The sequence below is a fragment of the Pristis pectinata genome, chromosome 10 (genome assembly GCF_009764475.1).
Source record: "Pristis pectinata isolate sPriPec2 chromosome 10, sPriPec2.1.pri, whole genome shotgun sequence".
Taxonomy (NCBI): Eukaryota; Metazoa; Chordata; class Chondrichthyes; order Rhinopristiformes; family Pristidae; genus Pristis; species Pristis pectinata.
Genome location: NC_067414.1, coordinates 53,536,746 through 53,561,189, shown reverse-complemented (window position 1 = coordinate 53,561,189; position 24,444 = coordinate 53,536,746). Strand labels below are relative to the sequence as shown.

Sequence of the window (24,444 nt, the reverse complement as noted above, 5' to 3'; positions counted from 1 at the left end):
TTAAAAATGTTTGAGTTGCATGGAATTCAGACAATTGACAATTTCAAAGAGAAATTGGACTGGATGGGAAAACTAAACTCGGAGTATCATGGGTTTAGAGAGGGCAAATGGGACTGACTGGATTACTTTTCTGAAAGCAGCATGGGCCAAATTGGATTCTTCTGAGTCTTTATGACTCCCCATTTCATGCTGCACCACAAGTAATACAAGTAAAATTTCACTTACGTTCTTAATAATAAGTGGATAACGTGTAATTCTCTGCATTGGCTTTAGTAAGAAGCTGGAAAGTGGCATCCCTTTACATCGAGGGTCAGAAGCCAATTTCTGTGGACAAAAAAGTGAAAACATCACTGAAAAGAATAAATATAGCAAATATATTGCACGTGACCAATAACATAATATAGACATAACATTTTCCAGACAAGAAAGAAAAGCTAAATCTCACTGGCCTACTTTTACACTTGCTTATAGATGATTTGGACTAGAACTTGGAAAGGGAAAAGCTTGTTGAGAAAATAAGCATTGTTTCATCAAGATTGTTACATATTGGAAAGAAAACATTGGTAGAAGTTGGCTAGTGGCTGCAGAGGAAATATAGGGCCAAGAATAAATCAAGAAACTGGAAGCATGAGTAAGAAGGAAGGTACAATAATTATGGAGGACTTTAATCTACATGTTGGCTAGGCAAAATCAATCTAGCAGTAATATTGTATAGGGCATATTCATGATGTTTACATGAGATGGTTTTCTTGATCGGTATGTTGAAGAATTAATGAGGGAACAAAATGAATGTGAAATGCCCTTACATGTTAATTTATTATTCAGTCTGCCATTGATTATCTCATGTATCATAATGTGAATCTTCTTTGGAGCAGTCTTAAAAACGTTTGAGTTGCATGGAATTATATTAGATCTAATGTTGTGCAATAAGAAAGGGTTACTTTATAATCTTGTAGTTAAAGGGCTTTTGATCATAATATTTTTAAAAAAATGCACATTACCTAAAGATCGAGAGACTGCAGAGGTCTGAAATGCAGAGGGATCAGGGTGCCCATATGTATGATGCACAAAAGGCTAATGTGCAACTACAGTAAGTAATAAGAAAAAGCCAACAGAATGTTATTGTTTATTGTTAGGGGAGTAAATACAAAAGTTAGGAGGTTATGATTCATTACACAGGGCATTGGTAGGACCACATCTGGAGTATACGATATAGTATAATCTTCATATTTAAGGAAGGATGTTAAGTGAATTGTTTCCAATGCATTAAGGTTTACTAAACTTAAACCTGGTTTGGGAGTGGTGTTTGATAGGTCTTCTGCAAAGCAGTCACCCAGTTGGATGTCAACCTCCATTCAATCAGCAAAGGTGTCCCTGAGCTTCCAGTCTTATGGCTGTTTCAATTTGTTTCATTTCTATCTCCAATTTTTGTAAAGTAAGTGTTTCCTTGACAACTTTGGTCACAGACATTCCCTCCATCCTCTCTACCTCTCCCTGTAATTTAAAACACGTGTCTTCTCACTTTTCCAGTCCTGATGAAGGGTCTTTGGCCTGAAACACTAACTCTGTTTCTCTCCCCATTGATTGCTTCCTGTATTTCCTGTTTTTGTAGCACATTACATGAGTTGTGCCAGTTCTGTGTCAACTGGTAGGAAGGTGAAATTTAGAAGACAAAATGAAAAACTAAAACCATCTTGGAAGTCTCACATTTCACTTTGCCATATGTTCTTCACCCCACAACAAAGGTGTTGAAAACCAGAGGGCATAGGTTTAAAAGCAAGGGATAAGCAGAAGTATGTTTACACCCAGAGGGTGGTTGGAGTCAGGAACACACAGCCTGGAAGGTGTGGTGAAGGTAGGTACTCTCATGACCTTTAAAAGTTTAAGACAAGCACTTAAATCGTCAAGGAGTAATTGGTTATGAACCAAGTGCTGGTAAATAGGATTGTTACTGATGGGTATCTGATGGTGAGCATGGATACAGTGAACCAAAATTTCTGTGCTGTATGAGTCTAAAACTATGATTGCGATTTATCATCACATTCAATAAGATAGCTTTGAAAAGAACTGCAAATAGTCACTGATAAATTGCAAGCTGCCTCCATCTGATGATAAGATGTAATCCTGTTGTAGTTATAGGTTATTCCTAAACTAGAGAAACTGCTAAATATTCCTGTCATCTCCAACTAATTTAAATGGTTTCAATGTCCAGAGGTTCCAGCTTTGCAGAGTAGTTGCCAATATGGTCACATCTAATAAACTTAGTTTTTGTGGTAAGCAATACAAAAACATCTAAGGGTCAGGAAATTTCTGACCTTCCAATTTACCCTGATATCTGAACAATCCCTTCTGTATATGTTTATCTCAAATCAAAACACTATAGATGAAAATTTTTTTAAAAAACTGCAGATACTGGAAGTCCGAAAAAAAAATCGGTGAATATTGTAAACCCTCAGCAGGTCAGGCAGCATCACTGGAGAGAAGAGCAGGGATAACATTTCAGAACTGATGAAAGGCCAAAAAAACTGAAACATTTAATCTATTTCACTCTTCAAATATGTAACCTGACCTGCTAGTATTTCCAGTACACCATTTTTATTTATACTCATCTCATAACATAGTTTATGGCATATTTTAGAACAAAAATTTCTAATAATCCAAAACACCTAGACTAAATTAGCCTTTAAATCCTTTGCAATTTGGCTTACAGTTCACACCTTAAGCTTTTGATCAAAAACTTATCTTGGCAAAATTTATCACATTCTAATGGTCAGCTATGCTCCAAGAAACATCTTGTTTTCTCAAGATAACATCACAATAATAAAATCTATTCCTTCATGGTGCAAAACTGAGAATTAATTTGGTAGATGAAACTCTAACCACATACCTTAAAAATGTACGATTCATTTGGACATAGAAAGAGGGCAAAGGGATATAATTGCAATTTAATACAGGACTCTACTTTGGCTCTACTTCGTTAGGAGTTTCAAGAGATATGGTATGTCACCAAAGACTCTTGTAAATTTCTATAGATGTACGGTGGAGAGCATCCTGATTGGTTGCATCACTGCCTGGTATGGAGCCTCCAATGCACGGGATCACAAGAGGCTGCAGGGGGTGTAGACTCAGCCAGCACTATCACGGGCACAACCCTCCCCACCATCGAGGACATCTTCAAGAGGCAGTGCCTCAAGAAGGTGGCATCCATCATTAAGGACCCTCACCATCCAGGACATGCCCTCTTCTCCTAACTACCATCGGGGAGGACATATAGAAGCCTGAAGACCTAAACTCAACCATTCGGGAACAGCTTCTTCCCCTCTGCCATCAGATTTCTGAACGATCACGAACCCATGAACACTACCTTGTTATTCCTTTTTTTTGCACTATTTTTAATTTATAGATTTTTTTTTAATGCCTTTGCACTGTATCGCCGCCGCAAAACAACAAATTTCACGTCATATGTCAGTGATAATAAATCTGATTCTGATCTTCATTTTACCACTAGCCCCCAAACAGGAGGTCAAGAAATTGCATCAGACATGCACCTTTGAATTACACTAGCTGATTCTGAGGAAGAAAGCAAAACTATTCCCCCAGGATTTACATTCTCTCCTAGCCTTGACCAAAATTTAATTTTTAACATTGGATGATAAGACAGGAGAAGGAACAGACTTACAAAACTCATCAATAGGAATCATTTAGGAATGTTTTCAATAAATCAATGAAACATCCAGCTTTCTTACCTTAAGATAATCTTTAAATTCTGGTTCTTCATCAGTTTTCTGCTGAAGTATAGCTGCTCCATTTAGCTGGCAACTACAAAACCGAATGTAAGCCTGCATGTGTGACAGTTCTGTGGCCAGGATGTCTCCAATCATCTGTACAGGCATTTTCTCTCCACCAGTCTTTTTCCTCACACGCAAAGCCCTAAAATAAGATATTTGCAAAAGATAAAATCTAGTGTGCTTAGGTGACAATATTCCAAGAAATTCAAGCCAGAAACTATTCAAATGCAGAGTTGATTCAAAGACCTGGCTTTCTGGGTTCTTAGTGCGAACACTTTGCTTCGGAATACAATACAAATCCACCATTTATCTGTGGGCTCAGTCTTCTATTCTGAAATGTAATGGTAGCTTAAATTTTTGCTAATAACAAATTTACATTGCATAAGCTTGAATTGTAGGAAATTCGTGAAAAAATGTGAAACAAATTGGGGTATGATATCATAATGATTATATTACTGGACTTGTAATTTATAAGCCTGATTAATGATCTTGTGACAAGTTCAAATCCTATTATTCTACCTGTGGAATTTAAATCTATTTAATTAAGGAAAAGAATCTGGAATTGTTCTGGTGGCCTTGAAACTATTAGAATGCCACAACCATCTACATCGAGTTCACTTCCCTGTTAGAGACTGAAACTTGCCACCTTTACTTGGACTGACCTATGTGACTTGAAATCACAATAATACTAACTCATCTCTGAAAATGTCCTGGTGAGCCATCAAGTTCAAGGGCAAGAAGGGATGGACAATAAACGCTGGTCTTGTTGTGAATGACTAAAAGAAAGTTCTTATAAAACTCTGCGTTAAGGCTGAATTCCTGCTGAGGTTAAACACAACCTTTGGGTCTCTCTCTACACGTCCAAAAGGCTATTGCGTTTTGAGATCATGTCCACGTTCTGTTCTTGTCCAAGCTTCTCACATATTGTCCAATCTTCGCACAATGTTCAGTTCCATTTGCAACCCCTCAAAAAATGAAGCAGTCCATGCCTGCGTACAGCAGGAACTAGACAAAATTTATAGATGGGTTGAGAAGTGGCAAATAACATTCAAGCCACTTAAGTGCCGGGAGATGAACATCTCCAACAAGGGAGTCCAAGCACCTGCCCTTGATATTCAATGGGTCTACCATCACCATATACTACACTATCAATATCCTGGCAGTCACTAATGAATGGAAACTCAACTAGACCAGCTACATAAATATCTCGGCTACAAGAACAGATCAATGCATAGACATCCTGTAGCAAGCAACTCACCTTAGATTCACAGGGTCATGAAGCATGGAAACAGGTCCTTCAACCATCAAGCATCTATGCTAAACCCATTTTCCAGCACTTGGCCCATACCCTTCTACACCCAGAATATTTCAAGTACGCATCTAAATATTTTTTAAAATCTTGTGGAAGTCTTTGCCTCCACTAGTCCCTCTGGCAACATGTTCCAGACTTCAACTACCTTTTGGGTGAAAACATTCTTCCTCTAATCCTCTCTGAATCTCCTATCTCTTCCATTAAACCTATGTGCTCTCAATATAGATACCTCTGCTAAGAGGAAAAGTTTCTCACTATCAAACATATCAACGCCCCTCATAATTTTGCACACTTCAGTCTGGTTCCCCCCCCCCCCCCCCCCCCCACCCCTTCAACCTTTTCCATTCCAAGGAAAACAAAGCTAGCCTATCCCTCCTTTCCTCAAAACATCCTGGTAAAACATCCTCAAAACAGTCAGGAGAAACAGAAAAGGAGTGATCACTCTATTGGGAATATTCTACAGACCCCCCAGTAGCAGCAGAGATGCCGAGGAGCAGATTGGGAGGCAGATTTTGGAGAGATGCAAAAATAACAGGGTTATTGTCATGGGTGACTTCAACTTCCCGAATATTGATTGGCACCTCCTTAGTGTAAAGGGGGTAGATGGGGCAGAGTTTGTTAGGCATGTCCAGGAAGGATTCCTGACACAGTATGTGGACAGGCCGTCTCGAGGAGAGGCCATTCTGGACCTGGTACTAGGTGATGAGCGTGAACAGGTTTCAGATCTCTCAGTGGGAGAGCATTTTGGAGATAGTGACCATAACTTCTTGACCTTTACCAATAGGAGCAGATGATATGGAAAAGTATTTAACTGGGGGAGGGGGAATTATGATGCTATTAGGCAGGAACTTGGGAGTGTAAATTGGAAACAGATGTTCTTGGGGAAGTGCACAGTGGAAATGTGGAGGTTGTTTAGGGAGTACTTACATGGGGTTCTGGACAGGTTTGTCCCATTGAGGCAAGGTAAAGATAGAAGAGTGAAGGAACCGTGGTTGACAAGAGATGTCGACTGTCTTGTCGAGAGGAAGAAAGAAGCTTACCTGAGGTTTAGAAAGCATGGATCAGACAGGGCTCTGGAGAGTTACAAGGTAGCCAGGAGGGAGCTTAAAGAATGGACTTAGGAGTGCTAGAAGGGGGCATGAGAAGTCCTTGGTGAGTAGGATCAAGGAACACCCCAAGGACTTCTACACGTATATGAAGAATAGGAGGATGACTAGAGCAAGGGTAGGACCAATCAGGGATAAAAGAGGAAACATGTGCCTGGAGTCAGAAAAGGTAGGGGAGGTCCTTACTGAACACTTTGCTTCAGTATTCACCAGAGAGAGAGAGAGAGAGAGACCTTGACGTTTGTGAGGATGGCATACAACAGGCTGATACGCTAGGGCATGTTGACGCGAGGTTGTGCTGGAACTTTTGAAAAACGTTAGAATAGATAAGTCACCGGGGCCAGATGGGATATATCCAAGGTTATTAAGGGAACCGAGGGAAGAGATTGCTGCACCTTTGGCGATGATCTTTGCGTCCTCACTGCCCACAAGAGTAGTGCCAGATGATTGGAGGGTGGCAAATGTTGTTCCTTTGTTTAAGAAAGTAAGTAGGGATAACCCTGGGGATTACAGACCAGTGAGTTTTACTTCCATGGTGGGCAAATTATTGGAGAAGATTCTTAGAGACAGGATTTATGGGCAGTTGGAGAGGCACAGGCTGATTAGGGACAGTCAGCATGGCTTTGTGAGGAGCAGGTCATGCCTCATGAGCCTGATTGAATTCCTTGAAGATGTGACAAAGCACATTAATGAAGGTAGAGCAGTGGAGGTGGTGTACATGGATTTTAGTAAGGCATTTGATAAGGTTCCTCATGGAAGGCTCATTCAGAAAGTCAGGAGGCATGGGATCCAGCGAAACTTGGCTGTGTGGATTCAGAATTGGCTCACTCATAGAAGGTGGTGGTAGATGGAGCGTATTCTGCCTGGAGGTCGGTGACCAGTGGTGTTCCGCAGGGATCTGTTCTGGGACCCCTGCTCTTTGTGATTTTTTATAAATGACTTGGATGAGGATGTGGAAGGGTGGGTTAGTAAGTTTGCTGATGATACAAAGGTTGGTGGTGTTATGGATAGTGTAGAAGGTTACTGTAGATTACAACAGGATATTGATAGAATGCAGAGCTGGGTTGAGAAGTGGCAGATGGAGTTCAACCCGGAAAAGTGTGAAGTGATACACTTCAGGAGGTCGAATTAAGGCTGAATACAAGCTTAATGTCGGGACTTTTAGCAGTGTGGAGGAACAGAGGGATCTTGGGGTCCACGTCCATAGATCCCTTAAGGTTGCTGCGCAGGTCGATAGGGTTTTTGAGAAGGCGTATGGTGCGTTGGCCTTCATTAGTTGGGGTATTGAGTTCAAGAGCAGTGAGGTGATGTTGCAGCTCTATAGAACTCTGGTTAGACCACACTTGGAGTATTGTGTTCAGTTCTGGTCACCTCATTATAGGAAGGATGTGGAAGCTTTAGAGAGGGTGCAGAGGAGATTTACCAGGATGCTGCCTGGATTGGAGACCATGTCTTATGAGGATAGGTTGAGTGAGCTAGGGCTTTTCTCTTTGGAGAGAAGGAGGTTGAGAGGTGACTCGATAGAGGTGTACAAGATGATAAGAGGCATAGATCAAGTGGACAGTCAGAGACTTCTTCCCAGGGCGACAATGGCTAACACGAGGGGCCATAATTTTATTGTGATTGGAGCAAGATACAAGGGGGATGTCAGGGGTAAATTTGTTTTACACAGAGAGTGGTGGGTACGTGGAACGCACTGTCGGCAGAGGTTGTGGGGGCAGACACATTAGGAACATTTAAAAGACTCTTAGATAGACACATGAATGATAGAGAAATGGAGGGCTACATGGGACAGAAGGGTTAGATAGATCTTAGAGCAGGATAAAATGTCGGCACAACATTGTGGGCCGAAGGGCCTGTACTATGCTGTAATGTTCTATGTTCCATGAATCTCCTCTGCACCCTCTCCAGTCTAATCACCTCCTTCCTACAGTGTGACAACCAAAACTGCACACAATACTCCAGCTGTGGCCTAACCAATTCATGGGATTGTACAGCATCAAAATGGTTCCTTTTGGCTCACCATGTCCATGCCAGCTGTGATGCCTTTTTACACTAACCCCATTTGCCTGCATTAGGCCCATATCCCCCTATGTCTTTCCTATTTATGTACCTGCCTAAATGCCTTTCACGCATTGTAATTGTATCTAACTCCTCCAGCAACTCATTCCAGGTAACCAGCACCTCCTGTGTGGAAAGAGTTACCCATCAGACCTCCTTTATATTTCTCCATTCTCTCCTTGAACCTATGTACTCTAGTTCTATATGCCCCTGCCCTGCGATAAAGACCCTTGACTATCTACGCTATCAATGCCTCTCATAATTTTATAAACTTCTATTAGGTCACCCCTTAGCCTCCTATACGAGAATAAACTAGGCTGAGTTCTTGTAACAACAGCCCTCCAATTCCAGGCAACTTTCTGGTGAATCTCTTTTGCACTCTCTCTATTGCTACCACATCATTCTTGAAGTGTAGTGAGCAGAATTGTACGCAATACTCCAAGTGCTTCAAATATTTAATAAAGTTGTACCATAACCTTCCTGCTCTTATGTTCTATGCCCCTCTCCCCTAATGAAGGCAAGTATCCTATATGTCTTTCTGATTACCTTATATACCTGTTCTGTTGCCTTCAGTGATCTTTGGACATGTCTCTCTGTTCCTCAATACTTCCTAACGTGTTCAATGTGTGCATCCTAGTCTTATTAGTCCTTCTCAAAATGCCCTTTCCCCCCTCTATTTCCCAGTACCCCTGAAACTTATTCTCTCATACATGGCCATCAACTCCCTTTTGATTGTTCTACTACTTAGCTACGCGAAAAGATGATCCACAGTGGCCAATTAACCTACCTGTATCTGTGGGAGAAAACTGGAGCATGCAGTAGAAACCTACGCAGTTATGGGGAGAATGTATAAACTCCATGCAGACAGCACTCAAGGTCAGGATTGAAATTGTGACCTTAGCCCTGCATGGCCTGTTGTGAAGTTAATGAACTACCATGGCAAAGTCTGCAGTCTGCCTCTGGAGGACCAGGGTGCCACTTCTGCACTGGAATCTGGGGCTCAGGGCTGCACTCTGGCCTGCAGGTCAAGTGTGGGTCATTACTGGGGACTGGCAGCAGCTGTATTGGCAGAGTGCCTGGATCTTATGGTCTCTGTCTCATCACCTGTTCAATCTGAAGGAAGTGCTGTTTTTGTTTGTCCCCAGCTTAGAGAGTTCTCTGTGGCTCTGAGACTCAGAAGCGCTACTTCATTAGGAGTTTGAGGAGATTTGATACGTCACCAAAGACTCTTGCAAATTTCTATAGACGTACGATGGAGAGCACTCTGATTGGTTGCATGACAGCCTGGTATGGAGGCTCTAATGCACAGGATCTCAAGAGGCTGCAGAGGGTTGTAGACTCAGCCAGCTCCTTCACAGACACAATTCTCCCCACCATTGAGGACATCTTCAAGAGGTGGTGTCTCTTCAAGAGGCGGCATCCATCACTAAGGACCCTCACCATCTGGGACATGCCCTCTTCTCATTACTACCATCGGGGAGGTGGTACAGGAGCCTGAAGACCCACGCTCAACGATTTAGGAACAGCTGCTTCCCCTCAGCCATCAGATTTCTGAACGGCCCATGAACCTATGAACACTACTTCATTATTCCTTTTTTTTTTGCACTGTTTTGTAATTTACAGTAATTTTATGTCTTTGCACTGTACTGCTGCCGCTAAACAAATTTCACGACATACAAGTCAGTGATAATAAACCTCATTCTGATAACAATCTTAATGGTGGTAGCTGGCCATTGAGCTTGTAAGTAGTAAAAGGATGTGAAGAATACCACCTTTAGAAGGCAAGTCATCCAAGCACACACACACACTTACTTGAAGAGCTTGGTGTTTGACATGATGAGTTCTTTCCAGTTCACAAAAATGGTTCGCAGCTCAGATTCTGTCATAAGCTTGGATTCAGCCATCTGTTTCTCAAAAACCTGAAAAACAAAATAGGCAACAACACAACTCAACTCTTAAAGTGTGCCTGCAAAGAATTTTAATCTTCAGTGTTTTATTCTATCCTGCAATTGTTCATTACTTTCTGTAAAAAAAACAAATTCCACTTCTGCAATCCTTCCTACTCCAAAAAAGTCATTTCAAGTCATCATAATTAAATCAATTTGTCTGTGTGCATAAAACACAATTGTCCAGTAAGTGTGGTGCTCGGAATATTATAATACAGGATACTAAGACTTCAATTAATTTCTCTGTTTAGTTGTTTTAATGAATTTTTTTTATAAGTAGAAACCCCTGCTTTTGACTTTCATCATCAAACAACAGTGAAAGAAAATCAAAAATAACTGTGGTTGCTGCACACCTGAAGATGCTGGAAACAACTCAGTAGGTTAGGCTGTCTATGGAATGAGAAAGAGTTAAAGTTTCAGGTCCGAGACCTCTCAGCAGAACTGGGAAAAGAATTTAAAAAAATTGAATTTTAGATTAAATTAAGATTACCTTATTTATTGTCTCTTTCCCAGTTCTGACAGTGTCCCAGACCTGAAATGTTAGTTGTTTCTCTTTCCACAGATGCTGCTTCAGTGTACACTTCCTGACTTTCTCTATGGGCACTGGAGTGCTAACTTGCTAAATATTCCATTCTCTTGTGCTTTTCCCCCCCAAAAAATAGTATCTGTCAAATATCTGATATGGTCCCACAGCACTGTAGTTGAATCAGACTTCACTGACATAGGGAAACAGAATAACTGAAGCAGAGATGGTTGAATACATTGAAGCATTAGACCATCTCTCCTATATTTTATGAAAGCTGAGGAAACAATATTCAATCCTGTTCGTCCTTACCTCTAAAACCAGTTGCAAATCATCCATGTACCTCTCTTCAGTCTGAATCAGTTCATGAATATAACCTTGGCGTTTTCTTTCCATAGGTTGCATGGTATCAAGGCAATAGAGGTCAGCACACCCTGTAGGTCATTAGAATTCATTACAGTCTAAACTGCATATATCGTTTCAGTCTTCAACAGCATGTTATGTAGTCCTCAATGAAATTGTTCTTTGTATTTTTATTTTGAGGGGCATTGTATAAATATAATGCACAACATAATGAACATTTTTTTTTTAACTGATTATTTCTTTTCACAGCACAATGAAGATCTGCACAAGTGATTTCCTAATTCTACCACTAAAACCATACTCAAAAGCTAGCATTTTGTTTTGGAGAATTTATTTCTCCAAGGCTAATACTAGAATATTAAATAAGCATACCAGAGAGGCTGCAGTGGTGGCATTTTCCAGTTTATGATATGCCTCATAAGGATGCATTGAACAAAATTAGAATTGTTTTAATCTGCTACACCCTTTCCTGAATGATTACTTTAAATGATTTGATGAAAACCAAAAATTTAGATTTTTATAAAGCAATCAGCTGCTGCAAGTTTGAAAAGAATCTAATTCATTTGGTTTAACCTGGAATTTTGACTCTAGTCACACAATGGATATACTGTATGTCATTCCAGAATATTGAAACAGCTCAAGACGACATCCAGGGAAATCCAGACCTTGCAGTTAATTAATGCTAGCTTTGCTGGCAGAACCCACATACCAAGAATGATTGTTTTTTTTTAGAATTTGGTTTTAATCTTTACTGGCCTAAAGGCAGCATTTTGCTCAATGGAGATCTGCTCAATGGTTGTGTCAAAACAATATTTAAAGATCATTATCAGGATCATTAATTATAAACAAAATACATTCTATATTTATGTTAGGAGTTGATGATTGTTCCTCATATATTGAACTGTCATTCTGTAAATCCCATTCTGCAGAGAAACTGAATATCTGTGACTTTGATCTTTGGCTATGCTTTGATACTTTTGTTCCCTCTACTTCTAGAGTCTTTATTGAAGGCCATGTATTGAGAATCATATTTGCTGATGACATCCATGTTTAACTCGCTACCACATTTTTTTTTAAACCAAAAAACTCCTTCCACCTCTCAAATAGTGTGGGAAATTCATGTTCTGGGGAGAGCCACAGTGTGGTATCTTTTCCTAAATGATTCATTCCCATTGGCCAACTTCAGATTAACTGGTAAATGGAACAACCTAAAACATAAAGTAAAATATTGCTGTGCTCTTAAATATTTTCTTACATGAATACCTTTCAATATCAATTATAAAAGCCATCAAAAGGAGGGCTTTCTTTCTGTGCATACTTTTCTATCCTTGAAAATATAAAGGGTGGAGATTGCAGATTTTTCACAAATTGGCAACTGTCAAAGAGGGGGCCAGTCCATAACTTGCAGCAGAACTCAACCTTATTAATGATTCATGCTTCCATAAGTTTAGGCGTCAATGTTTCTCTGAAGCACAGAGCTGTCTAGCTTAGAATCAATGCTCTGGACATTGGACTTCAATGTCCTGCTGGTGATAATGAGTGCATTCCACAATCTTATCACTTCATCTGAAAAGGAGCAAGCTGTGTTGATAAAGCAAATTCCTTCTATTTATTGCACCAATCAGCAGTCACAAAGGGAGAGATGGAATCTCTAAAAAATCCAAACGTTATAGCTTTTGGCAGAGTAATAGTTCCAACAGGAGAATGAAATTTAGATAATTACTACTAGGACAAATATGATACAGTGCAACACAATGCCCCAGTTAAGCTGAATGAACAGTATATGAAATTAGAATAATAGACATATCCAGAACTAATTAATATAGCATGGATACAGAGCTTTGTATTAAACATTCTTGGGTTACTTCGTTTGGACCTTCCATAGACAGAACCGATCACGCTAATTCACCACAGCATGCCATGCCTTGATAGCTTTACTGTGTAATTTGATGCCCAATAGCTGTAATTACTAACTCAGCAAAATAAGTTGTCATCATGGTAACCCAGTTATAAACTAACGCCTGACGTGGATAGTTGTAACATTGATAGTGCTAGATTCCATTGTCATGCATTTCCACTCTCCCTAATTGTGGCCATGGGGAGGTTAGTAGAATGTTAATTCACTGAGTGACAATTATGATCTGTGGGCAGTTTAGCACATTTTTATTATTCTGTTCAGAAAGACCCACAGTGCATCTAATTATTTCTTAAACGTTAACGGAAACATTCCAACATTTTAACTAGAAGTTGACTGCATGGGCTGATCACTTTTAGCATGCAGTTTGTGTGATCAATTAAAGATTTACATTTTTATAAATCTGAATGGTGTCCCTCTGTCCTAGCATCACACCTTAATTTGAAGTAATATCCTGGGATACAGTTTTGCATTCCCCCAGTCTTATAACTTCAGATATCTTCCTTTCCAGATTGAACAGCCAATATTTCAGATTAGAATTGTGTATAGTGCTCAATTCCAAGTGCAGCATGATTACAATTTCTGCTTATATTCCATCCAAAGACTAGATATTCAACATGGTATGACTTTGCTAATGGTTAGACACATTTAGCATTTTATTTATAAGACTTGTGGGACATTTTGAGGTTCAGCTTTTGTTGTTTCAAAACTATTCATGGCGTATGTATGTCAAAGAGCTGAATTCCAGAGGTGAAAGTGGAACCTTGAACAAGGTGACATTGTTACAAGGGGCCGGTCATTTAAAACAGAAGTGTGTAGAAATTTCTTTTCACAGAGGGTGGTGAATCTCTGGAATTTTCTGCCCAGAGGGTTGTGGAAGCTACTTCATTAAAACGTATTTAAGGTGGAGATAGTTAAATATTTTTAAGAAAGATCGATGAATTGAGGGCTAATGGGAACTGGCACAGAAGAGGACTTTGAGGCCAGTGGAGATCAGCCACAATCATACTGAATGGCAAGGTAGGCTTGAGGGGCTGAGTGGCTTACTCCTGCTCCTACTTTCGTATGTGTGTTCTGGGACGGCCCTTGACATCAAGACTTTTTGATAGAGTGTGTCATCATGGCACCTTAGTAAAACTGAAGTCATTAGGCATCCAGGGAAAGCCCATAGGTTGGAGTCATACCTTGCACAAAAGAAGGTCATTATAGAGGTCAGTTATCGTATCCCCAAGATTTTATTGCAGGAGCTCCGCGGGGCTGTCCCCTAGACCCCACCATCTTCAGCTGCTTCATTTCTGACCTTCAAGGTCAGAAATGGGAATGTTCACTAATGATTACACAATGTTCACCTATATTCACAACTCCTCAGCATATGAAGCAGCCTATGCCTACATGCAAAAGACCTGGACCACACTCAAGCATGGGCTGATAAATGACAAGTACCACTCACATGACAAAAGTGCAGGCAACAACCATCTCCAACAAGAGAGGGTCCAACCATCTACCCTTGACATTTAATGGCATTAGCATCTCTGAGACCCCTACCAAAAATACCCTGGAGGTCACCACTGACCAGAAACTTAACTAGACGAACCACACAAATACTGTAGCTATAATGGAAGGTCAGAGTCCAGGTATACAACTTGCAATGATTTTCCTCCTAACATCCCAAGGCCTTTCAACCGTCTCCAAGGCATGTCAGGAGAGGGATGGAATACTCCCCACTTGCCTGGATGAATGCATTTCCAACAACTCTCAAGGTATCAGACTTCAGCTCAAAGCAAGCTGCTTGACTGGCACCACATCTGCCACCCCAAAACACTCATTTTTTCCTTATCTGGCTCAGTGCACACCATCTGGAAAATCTACCGCAGTTACTCACTCAGACTATTCCAACAGCACCTCCTAAACCCTTGACCTCGATCACCAAGGACAAGGTAATGGGAACACCATCATTTGCAGGTTCCCCTCCAAGCTACAGATCATACTAAGTTGGAAATATATCACCAGTCCTTCATTATCATTGGGTCTAAATCTTGGAACCTTTCCCAACAACACTATGTGAATACCTTCACCAGGAAAACTACAATAATTCAAGGCAGCTCATCACTACCTTCTCAAGGACAATTAGGGGTGGGTAATAAACTCTGGCCTTGCCAGTGACACGCATATCCCGAAAATGAATTTTAAAATATCCTTTCTATGCACTGTACTCGTTAGCATTAATTTTCTTCTACCATCATTTTGGCTTAATTGTATTAAGTTTCTGACTCTATATCACTAAAATAAACAAGAAGCAGTAGTGTTATGATAAGCAGGTATGGAAGCAATCTCCTCTATACATCTGGCAGATTTGTTCCTATATTAAGAGCAAGATGCCTGTGAAAATCAGGTCAAATGTCACATTTGACACCAGGAGACTAGTTCAAAATTAAGAAAACATCAGAAATGTATTGATACTTGAAATCATCCGTCAAATTGCTGCAAAAATCACTGGGTGAAATAAGCATATAAAATCCTCAAATTTTCTGCATAGTTTAATGATCCCTATTATATACCATCACAAAGTTGATTCTAAGCATAATTAAACTTCTTCTTTATCCAATGTTCATGACTGAATGACTTTTAATTCCTAAGCAATACTGCATGGAGCACTTTAGCCAATTGCTTTGTTTGATGGACTTCCTCTTATGCTAGAAAAAAATTTAGCAAAATGACAATTTGAATTTTGTTGAATGAGAACTAATAACCAGCTTATTACTTAACCACTGCCAGGGAGATTTAATCATCAATATTTTCAAATGATCAAACTTTTTGATCTTATCGACAAATAAATTTTTTATATTCTAGATTAGTTTAATCAAATAGAAGCTGAGTTAAAGGAATGGATTCAGACACTGAGGGCTACACATGCAGGTCAGAGGTTGGATACTTGGCAATGAGTGGCTTGCTTCTTGTCAGCTTAAAACTCCTTCACCATTCTAAAATTCATGTAAGGACGGAACACTCACCACTTGGTTGGATGGCTGTAGCCAATAACAACATCCAGTAACCTTACGACTATCCAGGGGAAAGTAATTCACTTTATCAATGCCTCAATTCAGTAATCAGCTCTCTACCATTAGTGTATGGTGACTACAGCAAGAACAAATAAATCAGCCATGATCGAATGGTGGACCAGACTCAAAGGGCCAAATGGCCTAATTCTGTCCCAATGTCTTATGGTCTAATCTGCAGGGCAAGGCTGCCAAGGTTACATTTACAACAGATCCTCACTGCTGACCTCATCCACAAAAGACTATGCGTAGCAATGTGATGGAAATACCAGTACGTCCAAGCTCCCTTTTGAACCATACAACATTCTGGCTTGGATATACATGCCTTCACAGTCACCAGGTCAATATCTGGGAATTCCCTGCCTAATACCATGGAGGGACCACCTTCACCTCAAGGGCCACAGCGGGTAACTGAATATATGCAATAAAAGCAGCCAACCACAGCAAAATACATCTATTTTGCTAAGCTTACAACACATTGAGATGTTACACCAAATATGTTTAGAATCATTGGACATATTTATTGAGCATTAAGTAAACAAATGACAGTACTCAACACAAAAACAGAAACATGTAGGAATATCTGGAAGCAACCGGTTTAACCCTGTTGGTGCTGTGCCTAGTAATAAATAATTGATTTAATAATCAGTTCCAGCATAACATTTCAATTCTTCCTGTTATCTTCACATCATAGTTATTAATGACCACTGCTGAAAATGAATACAGAACTTCCCCCTTTTGCACTCCTTGTATGATATGCAAGGTTCAAGTCTTATGTTAGATTTCTTCCCCCCCTTCTCAATCTTTTCTTATATTCAAATCTAAATAAGATTCCAATAACCAGCAGATTAATATGAGCTTACTTAAAATAAAATAGCGACAGAACAACAAGGCAAACATTGTCAAATGTTCTTTTTTAAATCATGGGAAGTGGGGAGCAGAGAAAGGACTGTTAGCATGTTTTGCCTTTGCCACACAAGCAGCATTCTTGGTCTGGATTTGGTGAAAATTAAAATCATAGAGTTTCTATAATAGGTGGAAGATTTAGCATGCTATTTTCTGAAGAAGGCACTGAAAATGGAAGTGATCTTGATTGAGGATGCATTGCATTGTAGCTAATTTTTAGTGCCAGGGACAATTAATGCAATTAAAATGGTCCACAACTCCAAGATTGTAATTAAAGTACAGATACTCCCATTAAAGTGTTAACAACCATCTGATGACAACTAATTTACACTCGTCACAACATTTTAGTTAGAAAGAGTGCGGGATCATGATTTAAAAAAGAATCAGGCCATTGGATCTACTCTAGAGGCTTTTGGGACATATAACCATCCTTGCGAGCAGATAGTTCAACTTTCTTGAAGTGGCCAGTCAATGTTGCCCTTTCAAACTTAATTTCATATATTGGAGACACAAGAGACTGCAGATGCTGGAAATCTGGAGCAACACAGCAAGTCAGGCAGTATCTATTGGAGGGAAATGAACAGTCGACATTTTGGGTCGAGACCTTTCATCAGGACTGGAAAGGAGGAGGGAAGATATCCAGTATAAAAAAAGGTTGGGGGTGGGGGGGGGGTGGGAAGAAGGGATAGAGCAGGAGCTGGTGGGACATGATAGGTGGAGGTGGCAAAGGGTTGAAGAAGATGGAATCTGCTGGGAGAGGACAGTGGACCATGGAATAAAGGGAAGGAGGTGGGGAGGGGAACCAGTGGGAGGAATGTGTGGATGATGGGCAGATGGAGTGGGTGGGGAAGGGGAAAGAGAAGGGGTGATGGGGTCAGTGGGATTAGGAAAAAAAGGGAAGGAACAGAGGGAAATGGTTACTAGAAGTCAGAGAATTCAATGTTCCTGCTGTCAGGTTGGATACCACCTCCTTTGTGTGATTTCATATAGTTATCATTTGGGCTTTGTGGAATGTTTACTAACTACAGCTCTTAGCTCCCTGGTTGCCAAGTGGTGGACAGTGAAAATCCATTCTTCTGAGGAGTTGGTGGATTTTTGCAGGACAACTGGAGAGTGCATGTTGTTTAATTGTAGAGCAATTAGAGAGTACATGTTGTTCAATGTGCCTGTGTGGGGATCCTACTGAAGCATCACAGCCAGTAAAAATGATTGTTCACTCAACATAAAACAGCAAAACCTATTTGTCTCTTCTAGTGTGCAAGAAATATGGTAGGGATATCCTATGATTAAGTGAGACATCTTAATAAATATATTAACTAATAACTTTTGAAGTGTACACTTGTGTAAAAGAGAGCTTTTAGGTTCTGGGTTACTTTCATAAAGTACATTGGTTGGTCTTCTCCACCACCTACCCCTCAATGCATTCAGCCAAACATATAAAGATTATGAAATAATCAGAAAGTCAGGATGGAGAAACAGTTAGTGTCTTAGGTCTGACCTCTCATCAGAACTGGCAAAGTTAGAGATACAACAAGTTTAAGATGCCGAGAAAGAGAGGGAGGTGGAAAGGTCACAAAGTCAGGTAAGTGATAGGGCAAAGGGCAGGAAAGATCATTAGTCTTCCAGATCTACATCTTGTTATTCAGTAGTGTTTTCTTTCATCCCTACTAACCTGCCAGGTTCTTATCTTAAATTTTTACAATTGGATTCTACCAAAGTAGAATTAAAAATATTCCTCTCACTGCTGGCCTGAGAGGAAAATGCTTCTAACTGGTATTCAAAACCATGTGCTTCGGCTTTCAAAACCAGAATAGTCATAATCATCTGACCATTAAACTTTGATTGCTCTTCGACCAAATCAAAACTGGATTTTTGTTTGAACTAGCATGAAAGCTACAAATATCAGTGCTGAACCCTCTCCCCACTGGCAAAGATCACTCCAAGTTCCCCTATGGCTAAACCTGTAAAGACACAGACCCAAATTTATGGGCATGGTATGGAAGAGTCTTGACATAGTCAGTGGATATAAAGGGAGGACTGGCTTATTTTAACTTGAAGCCTACATCAAAATGAGTGAACCACTCAAAGCTGGTAGAAATGACATCAAGGTTGGTGTGTAGAAGCAGGAATTGAGATAGGAACTGGTTGCCCTTGGGGCTTGTGGGAATGGGTCTGGATACAGGGCAAATGTTAAGCAGTGTGCTCTCAAACTGATGTAGCGTGGGGAAGGACAGCAGAAGCAAAAGAGACCTGCAGGCTTCTTCCTGCTTCTCTGAAGAATCCCAATCCACTGACACCATTTGTTGTATTAAAATCGCATGGTGGCACAGATGATGTCATTGACTTTTAACTTAGGCCTGCAGTAAGAGTCTTGAATGACCTCAAAGTCAGCAGAGATAAGAGCTGAAAAAGTACAGCCATGAGTTAGCAGACTCTGTCTCTCATCCCTCCCATGCTCCATTGACTACAATATGAAGCCAAATAATACCCAAGGTCCTGGGTTTGATTCTGTGGCCGGATCAACCATGGTGTGAGAAATCGGAGGTGGAAGCAGAAATCCTGCATCCTAGAAATGAAATAATTGGCCAGAGTTCCTACCACTGATCAGTATCACAAGGTCCCAATAGGAACAATTGGTATGGTAGCACGGGCAGAAAAAGGTCAAGCTCAACTATCATCTTCTCAAAAAGTTGGGATAAAAGACCTGGAAATGTTCACAGTTCAAGCAAGGTGACAGAAAAAGGGAAAATGCTGCTGTCAACTGACCCTTTTCAAATTCAGGTCTTAATTCTACATAATGATTATATATGCAATCCCTGTTGCTTTCTATTTTCAGTTATCAGAATTTAGTGAGGATTTGAAACATAGAGCAGTACAGCACAGCACGTCCATGCTGACCATTTGCCCATCTACTCAAATCCCATTTCCTTCTCTGCCTTCATTATTTATGTGCCTGTCTAAATGTTTCTTAAATGTAGTGATCATGTCCAACTCCACCACCTCCTCTGGCAGCAAATTCCAGATATCAACCACTCTCTGTGCAAAGAACTTTCCCTTCAAATCCCCTTTAAAATGCCACCTTCTCACCTTAAACCTATGCCCTCAAGTTTTTGATACCCCTACGATGGGAAAAGGATTCTAACCATCTACCCTATCTATGCCTATTATGCACCTCTGTCAGGTCACCCTTCAGCCCCTCTTGCTCCAGGGAAAACAAACCCAGTCTATCCAATCTCTCCCCATAATTAAACTCCTCCAATCCAGGCAACATCCTGGTGAATCTTCTCTGCACTCTCTCCAGCACAACCACATCTTTCCTATCATGTGGTGACCAGAACTGCACACAATCCTCCAAGTGTGGTCTAACCAGTGTTTTTGTAAAGTTGTAACATAATGTTCCAATGTTTACATTCTATGCCCTGAACTATGATAACAAGCATGCCATATACCTTCTTCACCACCCTACCTACCCGTGTTGCCACTTTCAGGAAAAAGGATTTCAACCCCAAGGTCCCTCTATCCATCGATATTCACAGTGCCCCATTCACACTATACATCCTACCCCTAAAATGTATCACCTTGCACTTGTTGGGATTAAGTTCCATTTGCTGATGCTCTGCCCAACTTTCCTTCTGATCTATATTCTTCCTTGCTATCCACAGCACCACCAATTTTCATGTCATCCACAAATTTACTAATCATACCTCCTACATTGACATCCAAGTCATGAGTATATAACAAATAACAAGGGTCACAGCACCAATTACTACAGTACACCACTGGTAACAGACTTCCAATCAAAAAAACCGCCTTCTACTACTGCCCTCTGTCCCTATCACCAAGCCAATTTTGGATCCAATTAGCCAGCTTGCCTTGGATCCCATGTGCCTTGACCTTCTAGACCAGTCTACCATGTGGGACCCTGTCAAATGCCTTACCAAAAACCCAGATAGACAATGTCTACCACCCTGCCTTCATCAATTTTCTTAGTTACCTCCTCAAAGAACTCAAATTAAATTAGTGAGGCAGGATTTCCCACTCAGAAGGACATGCTGACTTTCCCTGATCAGCCCTTGCCCTTTCAAATGTACATAAATCCTATCCCTTAGGATTTCCTTCAGTAATTCCACTGTTGTTAGGCTCACCAGCTTGTAGGTATCAGGCTTATTCCTGCTGCCCTCCTTAAATAATGGAATAATATTAGCTGTCCTCCAATCTTCTGGCAACTCATCTGTACCTAATGAAGATGCAAAAATCTCCATTAGGGCTCTAGTTATCTCCTCTCTTCTTCCCATAACAATCTGGGATAGATCTCATCTGACCCTGGGGAATTATTAACTCTTCAATGCCCCCATTATATCTAACACCTCCTCCTTCTTAATACTGATTATCTCCAGATTATCTACATACCCATCCCTGAACTCGCTATCTTCTATGTCCTTCTCCTTTGTTAATGCAGATGAGAAGCATTAATTGAGGACCTCATCCACATTACCTGGTTCCACACATGGATTAACCCTTTGGTTTTTAAAGGGACTTGCTCTTTCCCTGGTTACCCTCTTGCTCTTGATATACTTATAGAATGTCTTGGGATTCTCCTTAATATTGTTTGCCAAAGAGAATTCATGTCCCCTCTTTGCCCTCCCATTTTTTTTTAAAGTTCTTTTCTACACACTCTACATTCATCAAAAGACTCACTCAATCCCAGATGCTTATACCTGCAATGTTTTCTGATCAAGCCTTCGATGACCTTTATCATTCAAGGTTCCCTAATCTTGCCATTTTTGCCTTTCACTCTTCCCAGAACATGCTGGCCCTGAACTCTTACTAACTCTCATTTAAAAAACTCCCACGTCAGCAGTTGTTTTACTCTTAGAACGTCCATTAATTCAATAAAAACCACAGAAATTGGAGCACACAATACTCTTTGGCAGTAAAATTATACTAAAATCAACAAGGACAATTCTAGACAACCCTGTGTGCTTATATTAAATATTGACCGAGATTTAAGTGGCAATCTCCATGGCTTGTTAATTCAGAACTTTTTTTTAAAAAAAGTTTTTAAAAACATTTAGAGTTTTGAAGGATTTTTGCTTTTTTTTTGTTTATTTGAGGCTTCTGAATTCTTTTTCAAAAGTTTGAAGTCTGGGAAGGGGTATGTCATACCTGTAAGATTGTTCTTCTAATTTTGTGGCTGGTCTTTCTCTTCACATATTGTGTCACTATCATGCTCACTTAACAAGACATCAATGGGTGTAATTTGGATAAAAAAGTCCACAGGCATTTTGTCCAAGTTCGCTATTGAGCTCAATGCTAACAACCGTTGGTTCATCACTGACCATGAAAACTGGTCCATAATGTTTTCCTAAAGAAACCTGTCATAAACAGAGGAATTTGGTTGGTCAGTAAACCAAATAATAAGTGATTTGATAACTAACAAACATCCTGGAAATAATGAGCATATATTTTGACTAAATTCAATCACACTGGAAGGAGGAAAAATGACCATAAACCAAGGCTTTGTACTTGCACCTTGCAAAATTTGAGGGGAAGTGGTAGGAATTGCTAACACAAGGTGTGAAATGCTATACAGGCTAATCTACAATGATATCAAAAGCAAATATAAAATCCTCAGACAAAATAAGTACTTCTAAAGTTGATGAAACTATTGTTATTAAGAGAAAGAAGTATTTTATAAAGGTCAAAGAATTAGGGCAAAGATTGGTTAGATATGGCAACACTAAAGTATAAAGTCCCCAAAGAACGACTCATTTCACAAAAGGAGGATCTCTTTTTTCTTAGTCAGTCCCTCAGGATTGAGGATGACTGATTTGCACTCCAGTTCTGTGAGTTTTGAATTGGCTAATAAGGTCCTCATGATTTGATGACACTGCCACAAGTGAGTTTGAAGGTGAGTGGGTTGTTTGTGAGGTTCAGTGCTCCTGATGTTTTCACTTGCCTTCCACATGCTCACCTATCTGAGGCATTCACTGCCTTCCCAGATGCTCCTACTCCATTTCAAGTGGTCAAGGGATCTCTATTAGTTGATGAGGAAGTTACTTCTTTTTAGTAAGGTCTTGTGAATATCTTTTAAGTTTCTTCCCATACTGCTGGAAATCTTTTGCCATGATGGAGCTCAAATGATATCGGGATGTAGAGCAGACTCGTGAGTTATGTGAGAAGGAGGAATTCACATGCATCAAAGAAAAATGTCAGCAAAAATAAAATAATGGTATTGAGAATGCAGGGTTAGACAGTTTCTCTGAGTATTCCTAATAAGGTCCCCAAGCAGCAGCACACATTTAAGGAATAAAGTAGCCAAAAAATAGATCCCTTGGCTACTCTAGCAACCATTTGCAGGACAGGAGGAGGAACTACTGCAGAGATGTTCTAGTTAGATTTTCTGCATAAGGTGACAAAAGGGTGAGGGCAATTTCTCGGTCCCAGCAAAAGTGTCACTGGAGGACAGTATGGGTAACTTGAGGCTGCAGAGAGGACGAGGAGAGAAATTGCCCAATATCAAGGGACAGAATGAAAACACATCTTGAATTTTAAGCTAATTAGATATTGTGGCTGGTTTTGGAAAATGTAGAATAGGCCTTGTGGCGCTAAAATTAAAAAAAAATGCATTCACATTACATCTTCAATGCAGTAAAATATTCCAAGGTTCTTGATGTGACACAATCAAACAAAAACTGGTAGTGAGCCAAAGCAACCAAAAAAGCTTTTTTTTCCAGTCTGAGACAGCAAGTAAAACAGGTTTAATGAACTTAATAATCCAGGTTTGTTTGCAATTTGAACTCTAATAATTATTTCTTGTAACTAAAGATCATGAAATTAGAATCAAACTTGTGGCTTGACTAGAAATTGGTTGGAGTTGATTGGAGTCAAATTATATGGGAAGGTTACAACCACAGATAAATTGTGATTAATTTCCACCCAGAATAGAGACTAGGTCCTACCTTTGCACACGATATACAAATCTCCTGGGTACTGGAAAAGGTTGGTAGAAACTCAAGCTTGCAAATGGAAGATTTTAAACAAAAATCATATAGATAAGTATGTTATTATTTCTGCTATGAATTTAAAGTATAAGGAGTTACAGTCTAGATGGAAGAATAGTTGATGGGAATCTAATCTCAATGTGGAAGGACTCTACAGGGGAATAAATAAAGGAAGGGATTCAGGAGTCAATGAGAACTGAATGGAGACACAAGAGACTAAAGCTGCTGGAATCTGGAGCAACACACAAAATGCTCGAGGAACTGCTGCCTGACCTGCTGATTTCCTCCAGTGTTTTGTGTTAATCAATGAAAGTTAGTTTGAAAGACACAAAGTCTCAACATATCTGCTGTTTTACAGTATCTTTGTCATTACTACTGCTACTTGAGTGAGAAAGTCATGAAATAAAGCCTGATTCTAAGATTTTAGTACATAATGTTGATCGATTCTTCAGTACATGAACGAG

General features: G+C 40.0%; 1 protein-coding gene across 6 annotated transcripts in view; it reads right to left on the bottom strand.

The window, feature by feature from the left end:
• The window catches only part of itsn2b (intersectin 2b), a 158,124-nt gene that overhangs the window by 13,436 nt on the left and 120,244 nt on the right, over positions 1 to 24,444 (bottom strand). For all 6 annotated transcript variants that reach the window (XM_052024030.1, XM_052024034.1, XM_052024032.1 and 3 more), the window contains 4 exons: positions 11,049 to 11,170; positions 10,080 to 10,186; positions 3,747 to 3,930; positions 226 to 324 (listed from right to left, as the gene is read on the bottom strand). In XM_052024030.1, coding sequence (XP_051879990.1) covers positions 226 to 324; positions 3,747 to 3,930; positions 10,080 to 10,186; positions 11,049 to 11,170 — 512 coding nt within the window. The remainder of the gene's footprint in view (positions 1 to 225; positions 325 to 3,746; positions 3,931 to 10,079; positions 10,187 to 11,048; positions 11,171 to 24,444) is intronic.